The sequence below is a fragment of the Epinephelus lanceolatus genome, chromosome 6 (genome assembly GCF_041903045.1).
Source record: "Epinephelus lanceolatus isolate andai-2023 chromosome 6, ASM4190304v1, whole genome shotgun sequence".
NCBI classification, from domain to species: domain Eukaryota; kingdom Metazoa; phylum Chordata; class Actinopteri; order Perciformes; family Serranidae; genus Epinephelus; species Epinephelus lanceolatus.
Genome location: NC_135739.1, coordinates 2,567,004 through 2,585,935, shown reverse-complemented (window position 1 = coordinate 2,585,935; position 18,932 = coordinate 2,567,004). Strand labels below are relative to the sequence as shown.

The 18,932-nt window shown below is 41.8% G+C and overlaps 1 protein-coding gene across 1 annotated transcript; it reads right to left on the bottom strand.

Moving 5' to 3' along the window:
• chaf1a (chromatin assembly factor 1, subunit A (p150)) lies at positions 1-18,932 on the bottom strand. The gene is made up of 16 exons (XM_033622717.2): positions 18,668-18,932; positions 17,279-17,326; positions 15,782-16,416; positions 14,806-14,868; positions 14,379-14,617; positions 14,177-14,258; positions 14,011-14,079; positions 13,617-13,834; positions 11,346-11,514; positions 10,982-11,062; positions 8,150-8,248; positions 7,802-8,033; positions 3,457-3,649; positions 2,799-3,120; positions 2,538-2,649; positions 1-870 (listed from the first exon to the last, which is right to left on the bottom strand). The coding sequence occupies exons 1-16, from the start codon at positions 18,729-18,731 to the stop codon at positions 761-763; spliced, it is 2,736 nt and encodes a 911-aa protein (XP_033478608.2). The 5' UTR covers positions 18,732-18,932; the 3' UTR covers positions 1-760.

The following is an 18,932-nucleotide window of genomic DNA, read 5'->3' as shown; positions in this document are numbered from 1 at the left end:
TACTTTTATTCATGTTTAATGAATTTATCCTGTTCAAGTATTCTTGAAAAAAATACAGACAATACATATTTATAAAACACTGTGACACTGGACCTAACTGTACAAGTACAGATCTAGCAACTACTCCAGTGAGCTGTCAGAGTTAGAAATTGCAGAATAAATGCACCACCACTGAAATCAAGGGGAAATGTACAGATGGACTTTCAGCCTCTCATCCCCAGCTCTTATTTCTGGTAAACTATATATATATACACACACACATTTAGATTAGAAGAGATCCAATAACGTCATGAATTCAACATTCCAAAAAACCGTAAATAATGCTGGTGTTAATGTCTTGGATGCTTCTTCTCATGAATATCGGGCATATTCGTTCTGCTCTTCCTGTCTCTGTTCAACCCAATCTGCTGTAGCTAAAGCAGCGCCAGAGAGACTTTCAACAGGCCCGTGCCGAACATGCCTGACTGACACCTCAATGCAAAAATCAGACACACAGTTAATGAACATTGGACAAAAGTGCCCTCAAAAATCAAGTCAGACACTCCTGATTTTCTGCACATGACGGGCAAGATGACTCCTGGCTCCTTTTTAAAAATAAAAATAAGGCGAGGATATTGAGCAGAAGCCACCTGCTGTGAGTCGCCTGTACCAGAGTGTGCTGCTGCATCTTCCTTGTCTTGGACGCAGAAGAGTTCAGAAAGGACTTTTTTATTTGAGGGAACTGGGGTAGCTTGGTTAGAGGAGCCAGCCTCTCCTGTCCTCAGGCAGTGGTGAGTGTAGGAGCGCTGGCCTCGGCGAGAGCAGCTTTCTCAGAGGGGTTGACTTCCATCAGACAGTCTGCCTCACTGGAGGAGTACTGACCAGGTGGACCTGAAGAGACACATTCAATCAGGGTTCATTTGGGGAATGAAAGAACACACACATCCTTTCAAAACGAGACACTATGAAGAGTTAGCCGGTGTCTGTCAGTGAATGAGGCAGGTGCTTTGCCAAACTTGTGTCTGCCTGAGCGCAGCCTCTGTATATACACATTAACACAGGCTGCTGGAGCCAGGCGTGATCAGCTTAACCAGAGATACTCTGCAGCAGAGCTCTTAAGGCTTTTTTTTTTTTTTTTGTATGACGATTATCATGACCGGCGTCTGCTGGTGTGGAGTTATTTCCTCTCATTAATGGTGCGTTCGTTTTTGTACTCGGAGGTTGGAAATTCCCAGTTCCCAGTCGGAAGTTTAAACTTGAACGCACCCTGAGATCGGGTTTCCAACTTGGAAACTCGGAGCAACCATATCAACCCCAACTTACGAATTCAAGATGGCTGCCGGTCACATACATAGTGAGGAAACACTCTGCTAAAGTACTGTTTATAGCAATTTTATCTTATTTGTTTTACATCAGGTCAGCCTCATCTGCAGCGTTCATCAGTTGGAGTGCGCGATGGTTTTGAAACTGTCTATACTCCGAAAGTGTAAGGGCAACAAAGGCTTTCTTGCAGGCGTCCATGTTTTTTTCCGACTTGTCCACCTTTGTCAACTAGAATGCAAAAACTGTTGTCAACTCGGAGGTGACGATTCCCACTTCCGAGTACAAAACGAACGCAGCACAAGGCACAGAACCAATGTGCTGGTTGGCCGTCAGTTTGGTGTGTCTGACAGGTGGATTTATGACGTCGCACAGAGCCAGGCTGGCTGTTTCCCACTGCTCCCAGTCTTTATGTTAAACTAGGCTAACTGCCTCAGAGCGTCTTGACAAACACACGAGTGGTATTAATCGCCTCGTCTAATGAAACATGGCTCCCTGAGTTATACTAAGGCCTCGTCTATATGGTGAGATATTTTTGAAAACAAATATTTTGCTTTACATTTTGGCTTCTTGTCCACATGCAAACAACTTTAGGTCACTAGAACTGATTTTTAAAACACCTTCTGAGGTGCAGATTTTGTTTCCGTGTGGATATGGGAAACGGAGCATTCGAAAAACACACATCACCACATCATTACCTAAATTCATGCATGTCTATCCTAAGCTCTCTACACATGCTCAGAATATTCCTCTCTGGTTTTTGACATATCATTGCCAAAACCTTTATCGCCACCTGCTGGCCCAGTAAGTTCGGAGTAGTTTTTGATAATACTACTTCTTTTGTTTTGTTTAACAGAGGGCAAAATATCTGTTTTCAAATATATCCGTGTGTGTAGACAGAACCTTGTTTGGGCCCTGTGGCTGTTTGTTTTTCACTCTTCATAGCACACTTGTACAATATTGTTTTTTCTTCTTCAGCATTTTAAACCCACCACACAGTAGGAGTTGGATCAAATAATATAATATGTTTACATGTATCTTCACCGAGCGCAAGGTCAACTCTCAGAAACAAAGTGATTGAGCCTAAATTTTAAAATGAAGTGATGACAACACGGACACATCTGAACTAACAAAATATGTTTTAATATGTTTTGTATGATCTGAGAAATATGTGCTAATCTTGAAGGAAACGTTAAAAGTTGACAGTCACAGCTTTTGATTCCTCCTGTGTGACTCACCACTCTGTGTGGAGATGATGACACAGTCTTCATCATCATCGTCCTCAGTGTCAGCTTGAAAACAGTCAGCCTCCACTGGTTCCGCTTGGTAAATACGGGGACGTGAGGCCTCCTGAGAAGACAACAGGCTACAATCAGCATGTGAACAGTATATTTCCATGAGATGATCATGTTTAAAACGATACCAAAAAGAGCGACTAAACTAAGAATGACATGTTGCAGTAAAGTCTGTATGGTAATTCAAAAATCTGAATTCTCTACCCGTTCGGACTCGGCACATTTCTTCATGAACTGGGTGATTAAAATGCTGCCTGTGCTCTTCCTTTTGTTGACGGACAAAGATGTGGTGGAGGAGGTCTGTGGTGTAGTGGGAGAGTTTCCCTGAGAGCCGGTGGCTGCCTGGGGTTCTTCACGGGACTCTTCTCGAGCTCCTGTAGTGAGGTAGGTCCACTGGCATGGCACAGGAAGAGCCTCCTGCCCGTAACGGGACAGGACGTCTGTGTGCACGTACCAGCAGCAGCGTCTGTAGGTGGAGCGTTTCTCATAAACAGCATTGCTCTTGATGAGGCGCTTCAACTGTATTCTGAGGAGAGCGAGGAGGAAGAGGCATTTTAATTAATGTACAACTAGATATTGTTTTCTAATTAACAGTACAGTGGCTTGTTGATCTTTTATTGTATTTGTTCCTGTGTGAACTGTAGCACTGTAGAGTGAATACTGTTTATAAGAAAGACATTAAAATCTACCATATAGATGTTTCAAAATAAATTAAGAGTTGTTTTAGTTTAATCAAGGTATTAATAACACTGTTTTGTTTTACTTTTAGCTAAGACAACTGAACCGCTTCAACGACATTATCATATAGTTGTTGTGTTTTTTTAAGATCACATTTTGTTATCGCCAAACATTGTTGTATCACCTGGTGGGGATGTTTTCTGCTGGGCTCTGAGGGCTGGACAGTTCAGGAGGTGGTGGTGAGGAGGAGGAGGAGGAGGAGGAGGAGGAGGAGGAGAGGGAGGAGGTCTGGTGACGACAAAACTCCTGAAACTCGCTGATGATCACTTTGCTGCTGTTTGGGTTGCCGTGCAGCAGAGGCAGCAGCTGACCGAGTACTGTGGGAGGAAGACAGTTTTTCAGAACGCATCATTAGCTCGTTAGCAACAAACATTTTAAAGTTGTTTTTGTTACAATCTTTAAACGACTAACAAACTGTTCAAAGTTTCCCAACTTCTCAAGCATTTTGATATTTTGGCTCCTGGATAGAAATGTTGTATCATCCATATGGTTGCACTTTATAAACCAACCCCATCACTAACTGACGGCAGGTTCACACGGGACACGAAAGCGCCACAAAGTGCACCAATTTTCCGTGGAGTGCTGCTTGCTTGCTTTTGGCAGCCATTTTAAGCGACTGGATTGTTCATACTGGACACTGCCCGGTGCCAAAGTCAGCTTTTAATCTGTAGTAATAGTTGTAGTGTCTGGTCTATTTTTTTTTCACAAGCTGTCATTGAATCTGGCGAGAAAACACACTGCAAATTTGTTGTTAACAATATAACATGTATATTAAATATGATAATAAATGATCTATGGTAAATGGTGGAATACGCATCCCATGCACACACATATTCGTCGGTTGTGTCTAAACAGAAAGCGAGAGACGAGCAGAGATGCACGCACAGTCACTATCACAGAAACACACACACAAGCAGACGGAGACAGAGCCGTGAGCAGAATCACTGCGCAGAGAAATGCGGAAGTGAAAAAGCTGGATCGGGACATCCCTAATAATTAGAACCATTAATCATGTAATGACTGTTTAAGTGATTGTGATATTTAAAGGTGGGTGAAAACAGATCAATCGTGTTGAGCCATCATAATCACATGCAGCAGCACCAGTCCACAAAACAGAATGGTAAAAACATTATCCCACACAATTTCAGCATACAATACACACAATGGTTGTACATGTTTTTGAAATTTAAAGCACCATAAAACACGGGGTTATTCCGAAACTCTACACACAATTTGAGACAAAGACAAATTAGCTGATCATGTTCGAGACATAGTGAATGGGATAAAAAAAGTCTTGACACAGACATTAGCCTCTTTCACACATAGCTCCTGGTTAGGGGTGGGACGATTCACTTACGTAATCAATTACAGAAATTCACTGTTAGCAAAAAGTGCGTTGGCGTGTCACAATAAATTAAGCTGCATTCGCCAAAAGCATAGATTCATCTGGAGAACGAGCGACAGCAGCAGACAGCACTGTCCTGTTTACTTTTGTCTTCACACATCAGGATGATCAACACATGGAGCGAGTTTCTGTTCAGAGTAGTCACTTAAACTTTCTGTACCACTGCTGCTGTCGTTACTCAGCTGTTTTATATTTTATTTTTACTTTCACAGGCAAAGAAGGCAACCTAAACTATTTGCAGACAGTTGTTCAGTCAGCTTCCTCACCCCACACTGATGCAAAAAACACATTTGCCAGTCATTATCTACACTGCGTATTCCTCCAGTGAGTGAATACGTCCATGTCATAATAATTTCAGGTCTAAAGTCAAGTACTTAAGGAAAAATACTGATTCTCCAGCCATGATATAGAGATGCTTTTGAATGTGAGGTGAATTATTTGACATGCAATTCAGCTCCTAACCGCACAAGGGCAGTCTAGGATTGCTACAGCGGTGTGAGATGGGCTACCAGCTAGTTTGATGCTCTTTTACAAACAGGAGAAACATGCAGAGACTACTACAGTCATCAAAAAGTTCCGTGTGGAACAACTTCGACAAAATAAACAAAAATGAGGTGCAGTGCAAACTCTGTGAGGCAAAGCTTGCGTATCACAAGTCTACAACAAGTATGCACAGTCATTTGAGAGCGAGGCACGCAGGAGGCGGCGAGGGACCGTACGGCTGGGCTCAGCGGCTCGACACGTCTGCAGCGCGAGTCCCGTAGCAGCTCGCCCCCCTGTTAATCAATTACAGCGGCTCCACCAGCAACGGGAGCGACAACTCTCTATTTTACGTGGCTCTTCTATTTTTGTCACGCTATGCTCCCCTACGCGACCCTCCAGCAGATAAAAACTACATGAAATAGTGTGCTAAACGAGCACAATGTGTTTTTAAATGAATAAACCATTATCAGAGGTGATATGTGATGATTTTTAAGTGATTTTTAGTTTTTCCCACTTCCGAGTACAAAACGAACGCAGCACAAGGCACAGAACCAATGTGCTGGTTGGCCGTCAGTTTGGTGTGTCTGACAGGTGGATTTATGACGTCGCACAGAGCCAGGCTGGCTGTTTCCCACTGCTCCCAGTCTTTATGTTAAACTAGGCTAACTGCCTCAGAGCGTCTTGACAAACACACGAGTGGTATTAATCGCCTCGTCTAATGAAACATGGCTCCCTGAGTTATACTAAGGCCTCGTCTATATGGTGAGATATTTTTGAAAACAAATATTTTGCTTTACATTTTGGCTTCTTGTCCACATGCAAACAACTTTAGGTCACTAGAACTGATTTTTAAAACACCTTCTGAGGTGCAGATTTTGTTTCCGTGTGGATATGGGAAACGGAGCATTCGAAAAACACACATCACCACATCATTACCTAAATTCATGCATGTCTATCCTAAGCTCTCTACACATGCTCAGAATATTCCTCTCTGGTTTTTGACATATCATTGCCAAAACCTTTATCGCCACCTGCTGGCCCAGTAAGTTCGGAGTAGTTTTTGATGCATGCATTTACCCATGTTTATCCGTGCGAGTAGATGACAAACAGTACAGTAAACTTGTAGATTACTCAAATATATGTAATAACTTAGGTGGAAAATGCTTTAACATTTCATGCAGCCTACATGCAGCCTCTCGGCTCAGCAAACAGTAAACAGCCCCGCTGGCTTCTCTACGTGTCGCTTCCGTACGCTGTCAGTGGAGCCCAAATGAATACGCCGTGACGCTACGCTGTATGTTTGCAGCCAGTGGAGCCCGGCCGTAATGATGAATGGATCTCTGTGTGCGTGGCTCCAAGAGGGGAGGGGGAGGGCGATTATTCGAAAAATCGTCGAATAGTTGCCGTGATTTTCGAATAGTGTTTTTGCTTGTGCTGCCCATCCCTATTACACACTGATAAGTTTTTGGACACATAGGGCCTAATATTACTATTAATATTATAATGACACAGCAGTGAGTGGAAATTGGACAAATTTTAAAATATGCCACAATTATTTTTAAGAGCTGATTGAATAAAATGTGTAAATATTTATGAGACAAGTTTTTGATATTTATTTTTGGGTAAAATAACTGTTACATTAATCAAGTAATAAAAAAAAATGTTCAGAATAATCTATAAATTGGTTGTTTGATTATTCAACTATCATTGAAAAATAATTGTTAGGGTGCAGGAGTACCTCTAATGATTTTAACTCTTCACACATGCATTAGATTCAGGAACATTTCTCTCTTGTGCTTTCTCAAACATGCAAACAATGCTGGAATAGATGGGGCAAGGGACAGTGCAGCAGATGGCAGTAATGAGACACTTATGAATGCCAACCACCATAAAACTCAACAGAATATAAGAATACAGGGCATAGCTGGATGCACTGTGCATGAAGCAAGACGTCTTCTGACAGAAACACGGAGGACGAGGAGCTGTTTTACTCCAGTTCTTGTCAGATCGTTTACTCATTCATTATTACATCACTCGTTAAAGAATTGGTGTAAAAGCTAAACTAACAAGTTAGGGGATCTGACTGGCAGTCATTTGATCAGTGCTCTCGCTCTTCATCAGAGTGCCTCTGTCAGATGGATGTAACCCTTTATGTGCTTATTCACAGCACAGCCATAACAGTATTTTCCCTGAAATGTTACCAGGTCCTGAGGTGGGAAATTGGCGGTACAGACTTCCCTGACTATCAATCCCTGCTCCTATTCACACATGACCACATGCAGGAACTGTTAATTAACACTGCATGTGTGAAATGGTCTAATGTTAAAATCAAAAACACAAAAACTGTCAGGAATAATGTTGCAAATGGCACTGCAAAGTTTTAACTGCTGATATAAGTAAATGAAGAAATACAACCCACAAAACTACAAGCAACTTCAGCAACTCACAGCCTCACAGCACCGTAAAGTAACTGCCGACCCAGTTCATCAGGTCTCTGATGGATAATCACCTAAAAACAGGCAGTTCTCCAACTTAAATCAAAGTGAATTACGTCACTTAAACATACTGTGCTTCCTCTGACCTTTCTGTGAGAGCTCCTCTGGGCTGGGGCTTGTGTCAGTCTTGGGTAAAGGCTCGACCAGACACATGGCGTAAGGCTGGAAGAGCGGCAAGGCAGGTCCGTCTCCCTCCCAGACGCAGCCCCTCACCACCGGGTCCAGAACCTTCATCTTCTTCTTGGTGGACATCAGCTCATCCCACTCCTTTGCTTTCACTCTCTGAAGTAGTTTCTGCTTCTCCGGGTCGCCACCCTCCTGGGAGGTTGCATGCGTGTTAATTTTGGTGCAAACAGGAAGCAGAAACTTAAGATGTACTGTTGAAACAAGAATGTAAATTTGAAAAACAACCAATGCCGCAACTCCCTTCATACCTCTTCTTCTGGAGCCCCCTCATCATCTGAAAGGTAGCCATGAGGAACAAAGAAGCCATCGTCATCATCATCATCTTCACCTCCTTCCTCCTCATCTTCCTGAAAATGATCAACAGTTTAGAGTCCTTTTCAAAAAGTTAAATCATCATTATGTCCTTGAGGTGAACATGACAGAGCGTGCTTTGTTGCCTGCACAAGTTCAGTTTTCTTTGAGCAAAAGTATGTGAAAGTGCCATCTCAGTCTCAAAAGTGATGTATACTTTGAATCAAAGCCTTTCAAAGGGGACCACGCCAGTGTTTTTGCATGTTTTAATTTTTTTTTTCAGCTTTAAGAGACAGATGCTCAACATGAGAATCCATCAGTGAACATTTAATTTGCTTCTTAATTTTAAGTTACATTACTGTGACATGCTGATTCAAGCAGAGACTGTTTTGGCATCTTTGTTTTGTTGTGTTTAAAGTTTGGAGTCAGCAGCCAAATTGAAAACTTTTTAAATGGATCAAATAAATTGTCACTGTCCTTTTTTAAAAACTCCATGTCTGCCGGTTGTTCACTCTATAAACTGGTCACTACTGTCTTTGGTCCTGTCCTAAATAACAATCACAGGGAAACTGTCCTGTGAGAAATTCAAACCTTGTTGGTGACTAAGCTTGAACTGGACCCAGTATCTCTTCTTATCTTGGTCTCCAGGGTTTCCAACACATTCATTTATTTGGGACGATCCACCACCACCATTCTTTAAGGACGCTATTGTCCCTATTGTGCGGTTTTAGATTAGTTGCACCACATCCTTGCAGACCTTCCTCTCCTGGATCACAAGGCAGACTACTTCAAACTGTCTGCTGCACTTATAGATGGTGAATTATGAACTGACACAGGTCATTACAGTACGAAAATGAACTACCAGAGTTTACTCTAGACTTCTTTCGATGCTCAGTATGGCCACTACAGAATTCTGGCCAACAGAACAACCACCTGACATGCCATATAACATATTACATCCTACGTTTAAACTGCAACACTTCAAATTAAGCTCAATGAAGAAGCGGTCTATTGAACAGAGTGACTAATAAGAGGCTTAGTGGCAGAGGCAACAAAGAAGAAAAGGCTGGCGGTATTTTGAAGGTCTTCCTGGAGAACTTGATTTCTCACATCGCACATTGATCAGTGTTAGCCAGCTGGCTAATTTTTAACTGCAGTAAAATGCTAAAATTCCAAGAACAAAGACAGCAGGACATTATAAAGACAGCAAACAGGAATTCTCAAGACACAACACAAGCCATGCAAAACAACATGTAACAGCTGAACATCACAGTAACACAACAACAACAACAACGAAGACAGACACGCTAGCAAGAAGAAGCACCAACACACAGTTGAGCGTTACATGCAGACATGCAGAGCAGCAACAGACAGTAAACACAGATAAAATACAAATGTCATTCTGCAGAACTTAATAAAATGTTAAAAGATGCAGTCAGTTAGCAATAGGGCTGGGCGGTATACTGGTTTGTACCGAAAACCGGTATTTATTTTCGTTATGATATGAATTTTTCATATACTGCAATACAGGTGAATAGCCCAAACAACATCCGGAATGTGCGCGGCGGGAAAGTGTTTCAACGTTGCACACCACAGGCGTGCTAGAGCCGGCGAGATTGAGAGCATAGAGAGAAGTTTAGAGGCGAGAATGGCTGCCAGAGATAGTCTGACCCAGATGAACCCAGAAGAACTTATGCCAAAAAGAGCAATGTTTCCGCTATAAGCAACTTGCGGCTGTGCACCGCCATTTACAGTTCTCCTCTGCTCTCTGTATCTGTGTCACACAGACACGTGCGCACACACACATAGGTGAGCACACTAGAGCACAGCTCAGACCACATTTTCCTGGCCGAAGCCGACCCATCCAGAGTCTGAGACAATTATAACTGAGCACGGCACTAATGGAGCGGAGCCTGTGTTGCGTTCAGGCGTTGTCACATAAATAACAAATTCTGGCACTTGAATAGGCCATAGCACAACACAGCAGCATGTCAAGCGGGGCGGACCCGAGCAAAATACTGTCAAATAATGCGAAACCGATATGATTTTAAAAAAACAAACAAACAAACAAAAAAAAACGTGATGTGAAAATTTTGTCATACCGCCCAGGCCTAGTTAGCAATACGGTCATCGTGCACTGTCACATATCTACACTAAGAGGAAGACTGTGAGCACTGTGGATGTGACGTACGCTCTGAAAAGGCAGAGCCACACTCTGTATGGCTTTGGTGCATAAACAGATGTGTCCATCATTAAAATCCCCAAATCTGGTCCTTTTTATGGGGCATATTTCTCACCGGACATTTTGGCTGTTGATATCTGCTGGACAACTACACGCGATACCAGCAAAAAGCCAGCATAAGCCGGCTAACTTAAACCCTGTTGATTACGGTCAAACCAAAGCTAGAATTTCAAATAAAAGGTGACGCCTGTAATCTGTGAATGCATCTGCCATATTAGCTCGAGCTTTTATGGAGAGCAAAGGCCCAACTGCAGCGGTCGTTGTTTTGATACTGCAATAAATTTTCTTTGTCCGTGCTGAGCTGAACAGTGTTACGCTCTGTGATGTTATTTTTTTCTGTCTTTTTGTTAAATGAAAAACTCATTATAACACATTTGAAATTAAAAATGTCACCACTTTCACCTGCCTAGCAGCTGAGCTGTTTACACACTATTTGTTACACAGAGGTGTTTTAAGTATGACCTAATACTGGACAATGATGTAGACACTACATAAATTGAGAAAATGTTAAAATGTGCATACTTTTTCACCCGACAACGAAACTCACCCCTTCACTATGTGACAGGGATTCTCCTGGTTCCTCTTCCTCCCATTCTTCATCACTGTCCACCTCATAGTCTAACAAATCCTGTGGTGACAGAGGACAGCGATTAGTGTCACAGGTACATAAACACAATTCTTGGATTCAGACAAAATATTGAATAAAAGCTAAAATCGTACGTGATCAAAAAGCAAAGCTATGTCATTTGAGTTCTCAGCTGATACAGACTTCTTCTGTGTTACATTTACACACAATAGAATCCATTTTATCTAACATTAAAAAGTATGATATGCTGAGTGCAGTTGGAATCTGGTACATGTGGGGCGACAAGTAAACCGCACAGACAGATGCCTTTGTCAGATAGTTTTACCTTGTCTTGTCTGAGGGGGCAGCGCGGTGAGACGTGTGAACTCTTCTTACTCCAGGTGCCCCAGTACGCTGGACGGTAGTTTTCATGGAACTGCAGCAGCTTCATCGGTCCATAACGTTTACGATCTGGCACACCATCTGGTTTAGGCCCTTCTACCGTCATACACTCACTGAGGGGAAAAAGCACAGATGGGAGAGGATGGAGAGAAAAAATGTTTAACCACAAAGCCATAGGAAGATGTATTCTATTGTATTTCTTTATCTCGGCAGAGGCACACATTACACACTGCACAAAGTATCTATCTAATTAGCTTAGCGTACAGCTTTAACTGTTTTAATGCTTCCAGTCACACTGTCTTGTGATTTCATTTAGTAATACTACGCTATTAATATTATACTGAACTTATGGACTCATGCAACCATCGACACTTCAGAGCATCGTCAGCTTTAACAAACATGTGGGTACATTAGTCGGCATGTTAAAAAGTAAGTTTAAAAACAAACAAGCAAACAAAACAAGGATAATTTTAAGTGTCTGGTACCAGTTTCACATTTCCCATCTGGCAACGCTTGCAAGAGATTGCCATGGCAATGCATGATCCATGAACGTACCAGAGGAATCCCACAGCCATAAACTTTTTGAGCTGGATGAACTTTTAATAAATTATGCTGAAAATGCCAACATGTAACCAGGTGGAAAATTTGTGGGTGACTAATCTAGATCACTGAAAATGTGTCATTGGTTTAGAAAGCACGGCTGTTGGTCTTTTTTTATATTTAGTCCTACAGACAAAATGCATTTTATCAAAGGATTAACAAAAGCTTGATAAATGAGAATTTGGTTTGGTTTGTGAGGAAAAAGACAAAGTTGTGTGCAGGTGAAGTCGAAGAGATGAATAAACATGTAGTTACTTTCAGTGAAGCCTTTTCCACCTGCCTTAAAAATATACAGAAGACAGTGAGTGCAGAATTGCACCGACTGTATGTTATATAACGCACTCTGAATTACTTTATTGTAGAGGTTACTCCAATTTTAAACTAGGGGGAAAGGAGCCCACATATCAGCTCAGGTGATAGCCCATACACGGGGTATGGGTGTCGGATGGTAGCTACAGTCTGAGATCTCAAGACTGAGTTTTGTTGTCTGTTCCTCGTGCACAGACTGAACTGGGGAACAAAGCTTGTATGTGCTCTGCTCCTCTGACTTGGAATAACTTTCAAAAAAAGTTAAAACTACATTAACTGGTCTCTGTCTGATCTTACAGCTCTCATAAGTACAAGGATGAATGAATCGATTGGTTCGTGTCATGATGTGTGTTTTTGTACGCTGCTGTCTTGGCTGGGTCTCCTTTGAAAAAGAAATCATTGATCTCAAAGGGAGTTATCTGGTTAAAAATGGGTTAAAAGGGGGCATTGGTGGCTAACCGCCAATTTCCACATACTCCGTCTGCACCACGCTACGCAGCATTGCAGATCTGGAGTGACCGACAGCGTGTACCTTTGCCTACTGGATGTGTTTCTCGAGCGCCGCACAGTGTAGCGGAGCTGCAAGCTCACACGTGGAAACTGCGAAATCACGCGATAAAAAGCAGCATTCACTCCCAAAACCACAATTTCACACCAGGTCTTCTTTCGGTTTGTATCCTTGTAGAAAGCATGTGTGGTGTCACACAAAATACTATGGTTTTCGACTTCAACTATGAGTTTCTCCTCGGACCCTCGCACCGACTGACAACTTGTGCGACAGGATGTGACGTGATTTTTAAAAAATTGAGAGTTTACAACCCGTGGTCCGTGCATTGTGTTGGATTTTGAAATTTACCAGATGCGGTGTGCGTTCCGTTTCCGGTTTCATGCGATCTGAGTAACGTGGCTTGACATGCTATGGGCGCGCTGTCGCTGAAAAATAAACCTGCCGCATATCTCCGACGAAGCGGAGCGCCATGGCTATTCATTAGAATGGGAGGGTATCTGCTACGCACTGCGCTGCGCGGCACAGACTGAGTATGTGGAAATTGGGGGTCAGCGGATAGAGCAAGCACCCCATGTACAAGGCTGTTGCCGCAGCGGCCCGGGTTCGACTCCAGCCTTTCAATGGTGATTTCACTCCATTTTCCTCGTCATTATAATACCATCATGTATCAATTTTTACTCGTAGAGAGTGCAAACAAACAAAAAAAAATCCTCATTTTTGACAATAAACATAGAAGTGAGTGAACGTGGTGGAAACCATGGGGCAACAGAGGGCTCAAATCACTAATGCCAGTCTTACCTGAGTGTGTCTGTCTGTCTGGGATTGGTGGGTCCTGAGCTCCGAGGTTGTTGCCCAATCCAGTCTTTAAGTCCATTCAAGTTATCAGCAGGGCTCCTCAAACACCGGTCCAGCTCCTCCAGAGCAGAGTCCTCACACTGGACCCGGCATAGTGGTGCCAGAGCCATGTGTTCTTTAATCTCGAAGGGCGCAAACTTCCCACACGCAGCTGCAAGTGTCTGAAAGGGCAAAACGGCAGTTATATCTTTTGTATTTATTTACAGCACGTTGCAGCTCAATCAAAGCCGACAGCCTTTAAGCTTATGTTGATTACACACTAACGATGGTGAGATGATTGTTAGCATTTAGTGATGAATAAAACACATTTCTGTTATAAAGTGTGACATCAACTGACCTTTGGAGCCTGTTGGATCTTGGGCTTCTGCAAAAAACGTGTAATTTCTGCTTTCTCAGCTTTGAGGCGCTGTAGACACATTGGTTACAGATTAGTTTGTTTTATTCATTTCACAATTCTGAAACACAAAATGTCGTAGCATCAACACTTCTCTGTATAAACTTACATCTTTCTCTTCTTTCAACCGTTTCTCTTCTTCCTTCATTTGCTTCTCCTCTTCTTTCTTCCGTTTTTCTTCAAGCTTTGCCCTGAAAGCAAAACATTTAGCGTACAAAAATCATTTGTAACCAACACAGACTGATGGCACTAAAAACATGTCAGTTGGATGAGTCTTAACTTGAGAGTAAAAGGGACGTTGCATTACTCACTCTTGCTTTGATTTCCGTAGTTCCTCTTTTGCTTTTAACCTCTCTGCTTTTTCCCTCTCCTCCTTCTCCTTTTTCTCTCTTTTCTCTCGTTCGTCTTTTTCTTTCTTCTCTCGTTTTTCCCTTTCCCGCTCATCTTTTAGCCTGCGAGCCTCTTCTCTCTTTTTCTCTTTTGCGGCTTTAGCCTCTTTCCTCTGGCGTTCCTTCTCCTCTCGCAGGCGAAGCCGCTCCTCTTGTTCTTTCTACAATTGCAAAGGTTCCGTCATTTTTTCGTCTTCTGCTTATAAAACAGCTTTACTAAACGGCAAAGCGAGTGAGAAATATGACACATTACAAATCAGGCTCTGTTGAAGCCATTTTATTAAACTGACAACTCGGATTTGAAACTGAATTCAAACCCCACTTGCAGTGTATACATCAACAGTCCCACCTTCAGTGAGCGTCTTTTGATTTTTTTCTGCTCTGATGGTATCTTGGGCGTGGTCTTTGGCTCCTGGAGGGGAAAAAATCAAAAACATAATTATTGTTAGATATGTGTGACACAATGTCATCCAGCCTAGTCAGTGTTTTATTGCACGCTTTATAATAGGGCTGGTCAATATATCGATAATTTAGCAATATTGTGATTTGAGACTAGATATAATATCATGTACCTGTTGTCTTGTCCTGCTTACATTACAATAAAGTGATGTAGTCTTTACCCAGTTAGTCATTCTATCCATATCACTGTTTATTATTTATCAAAAATAACTGTGGAAATATTCTGTGATCGTATCAATAGTCAACTCCACAATATCGTCCAATATTAATATCGTAGTATGTGGTTAAATACATGTTGATATTTGATTTCTCAATATCGTCCAGCCTTGTACTATATTCTGAACCATCATACTGGGTGTGTTTCACTAATCTTCTTGTGTTTAAATATCCACAATATATCTGGAAGCCCTTATAGACATCCCCAACAGGCAGTCACCTTATTAACAGTGATATCTGTCTGAATTAACAGATATTTGACTTTGTCAATACAGCCAATGTGTAACGTGATATGGTGGAAAAATAATTTACACCATTAATTACTGATCAATCCTTTATGTTTTTAAAGGAATAAATACGATATTATCAAGTTAACATGATATAAATTCTATTCATGGTAAAAAGCAAATGCTAAATCAAAATTTATCCAATAATTGTTTGATAAAAGCTACGTTCATCACAGTTTGTATTACCATGCTATACTTTGTGATAAACAATTATCTTTTGTTTGGTGTGATGTATGCAGATACATTACTAAACAAACTCTTAGGAACACTTCTAAGTGTATATTGTGCAATACTGCATCAGTTAATTGTACACATTCCTTAGAGGGATTATATAAAAAGAGGAACACTGGAAGATGTACTTACTGTAGGTTTTCTAGTAGTTGGTGTACTGGTGGGTGTAGGGTCATCAGTTGTGGACTTCTCTGGTGAGCTTTCAGATGAGGGGCTGACTGATGAAACTGACAGCATGGACTTGTTTCCTAAACTGGAAATGTTTCCTGACTCATCCTGCTCCTCCGGCCCACTGTCAGATTCCTGCGTTGTGTCAAGCTGCGAAATCGATGCTGTCTCATTACCACCTTCTTCATCTTCCTCATCCTCTATGCAGTCTAAAGTGTGTGTTTTAGGAGCGTTATCAACGTTGCTGGATTTCCCAGAAGATGCAGTTTTGTCTTTGCCCTGTTGCTTTTCTTTTGCTGGCGAGCGGGAAGAAGCCGGAGCAGGTGGAGCAAGGCGTTTTACAGGAGACGAAGCGCTGTCTTCAGTCAGATCTATAACCATGTTCTCATCTGAGGGTGCAGGGCGCCTACGGCTCAGGAAGCCATCAAGGGGCCCGCGACCGTTAACCAGTGGCGGTCCACTGTATACGGAGAGCGCAGAGGACTCATTCTCATTCTCCCCGTCTGGGACTCCTGGTTTGGGGCAGGCATGAGCACAGGGGCGTTTAGGCGGCTGGTTCTCTTTAGGTTCAGGGTTCATACGCTTGAATGGGAGACGAGCTGTGGGAAGAATTAAAAACATTTTTTAAATAAAAATATTGTCACTGTAATGAATGCTGTGTTGTGAAGTTGTTCATCAAAATTAAAGACTTTAAATAATTATTTGTTCATAAATGTGTTTATTTCAATGTATATATAAGGTTTTGTAAATAACAACAAAAAATTAAGGAGTTTAACAAATAATAATAATACATTTTATTTACAGGCGCCTTTCAGGACACTCAAGGTCAGTTTACAGACAAAGATAGAGACAATAACAGCAGATTAAAAGAGTCAAATTAAGGGCTCATTGCTGTAGAGGGCAATTATAACTATATGACTGAATCTTAACTTGTGAAGCTCTTGTGTGTATTGATAGGGTTGACGGTTCCACAATGAGAGCTTGTGGTACTAATTAAAATGCCAAATTGAAGCTATAAATATGCAAAACTAGGATCCAGCTAAGTAGCTTTCAAAGATCATATACTTGTATACACATAGTATGTTGTACGATGTGAGGTTTTACTATGTAGAGTGGTATTCTGAGAATGTGTTTCAAAGTCCTCAATTTATTTCTCAGTTGCGACAATCAATGCAAAGGACTGTGTGTTTTTAATTGACGTGTGTGCTTTAAGACGCGCCTAGGCTCAACAAAACCTCATTCCACAATGTGCAGTTTCTCTTAAAGGAATACGTCTCCCACAAAGCGATCATTTCATTATCAGTAAGGAGAATTATTACGGGAATAATTAAGAGAAAAGAAGCAACACATAAACAATGCAGCAATCATTGTAAGTATGGTAAAACACAGATAGTATTAAAATGATCAGCCCTCCATGCTAGATTATCCTCACTCGCGTCTGATAATGTTTAATTCTCTTACCTTGGACAAGTTTCTTGTTGGCATTGTTACTTGACTTACAATCCATACCTGAAAAGAACAAAAACACAGGCACATTAGGAAATAATACACAACATCTTCACGACCTCGCTGATATATTGATTATAATAAAAATCCATCAAAGAAAAGTTTTGACAACTGTGGAAATGTTAACATCTTAAGTTTCATTGTGTCAGATGGAAGAACAATGCTAACTTTAAATGACAAACACTGAATGTAAAGCTTTCAGTATAAAACTCGTTTGAATTAGTAATTTAAATATAACAACAACCTAGGACCGGATCTAACGCATTAAAAGCTCTACTACTACTCCACTATTGTACTGGTGTCATATAATAACCACATGTCTGTGAAGCTAATGTACTGTGTGTCTTCAAATCCAAATCACCCTGTATCGATGCAAATTTTAATCGAATAGCATAAACGCCCGGTGAGTATTTATTTTTCAGGTTTGCATTAAATGTCACACTGGTTTACGATGTCGGTGTGTGAGCGCTGCAGTGTGACAATGCATGTAATGGTTGTGTTTGGTTTGCTCTCCCGCCAACCGGTGTATTATTAGTCTGAGGTGCAGCAGGCCCAGTCGAGCACTCAGAGCAGCCACTTTATGGCACTGTCAGGCAGATGATGCATGCCCGGCCACAATACTGAAAACTTAACCAAAGGGACACCTGTTGCATGTTTGTGCATAAAGCTTCAAAAACTCAGGTGTGTGAAAAAGCCAAGACAACGGAGCAGCTCTGGAGTTTCACCGATGAAAACAGCTTTCGTGTAAACGTTGCCCAGCTCACAGATGCTAACGTGACTAGCTTGTCTGCTAACCTAGTGGAAGTAGCTACTGCTAGGCAGCTCGGGGAGTGCTACCACCTAGCAACGCAGCTGTAACACAGACAGCAGTGTAGCCAAGTTTGCCGCTAGGTTAACAAGCTAACGTCTTTACAGCTGCGGGGTTACAGTTACTTCACTGGGCGACGCTGCTAGTTTGAGGCCTAACTGACTTTAACAGGAGGTTATTGAGTCGCATTAGCTTTAGGTAACATGATAACATTAGCAGTGCCGAGCAGCAAGTTAGCTACACGTAGCTAGCTTTGATGTCTGAGAAGTTAGCACACATTCATATTAAGTAGTTAACGTTTGCCTCGTAACAATGACACAACGTTAGCTAATGTTAACGGGTGTCGGTGGGTAAAACGAGGTTACTACCCTTAACTTAAACATGCTAAGTAAGTTAACGTTAACAGATTATATTATCTTTGTCACCTCTTTGTGAACGCTACAGTCAAAACTACACTGCGTCTATTTCATAATATTAAACAGTTTGCGAGTTGTTTGAACTCTCCTTTGGGTTACTATAAATGGCATTAACGTTACCTCTTCTCCGGGGAGTCGATGTTGCCAAATGTCCGTCAACAGATGGGTTTTCCGCCGCCAACATCCCAACCACTGAGCCGGGGCTTCTCTCGTTAGCGATATTCTCCGGTAAAACAACGGTGCAGGTCGCGTAAACTCCCGAGAGTTCCCCCGTTAACAGACAAAACAGTGCGCTGCTATTTAAACGACATGTACTTCTAATTTATTTCACATAAAACATGACGCATTCTCTTCCAGCAGCTCCCACATACTCCCCGCTGCCTGC

What these genes read in the sequence shown, in the direction of transcription:
- chaf1a (XM_033622717.2), bottom strand. Translation starts at nt 18,731, where the DNA reads ATGTTGGCGGCGGAAAACCCATCTGTTGACGGACATTTGGCAACATCG. An exon ending in CCCTGTCACATAGTGAAGGG is followed by an intron (nt 8,249 to 10,981) that starts GTGAGTTTCGTT and finishes GATCATTTTCAG; the next exon opens with GAAGATGAGGAGGAAGGAGG. An exon ending in CATCATCTCCACACAGAGTG is followed by an intron (nt 871 to 2,537) that starts GTGAGTCACACA and finishes GTGTCTCTTCAG; the next exon opens with GTCCACCTGGTCAGTACTCC.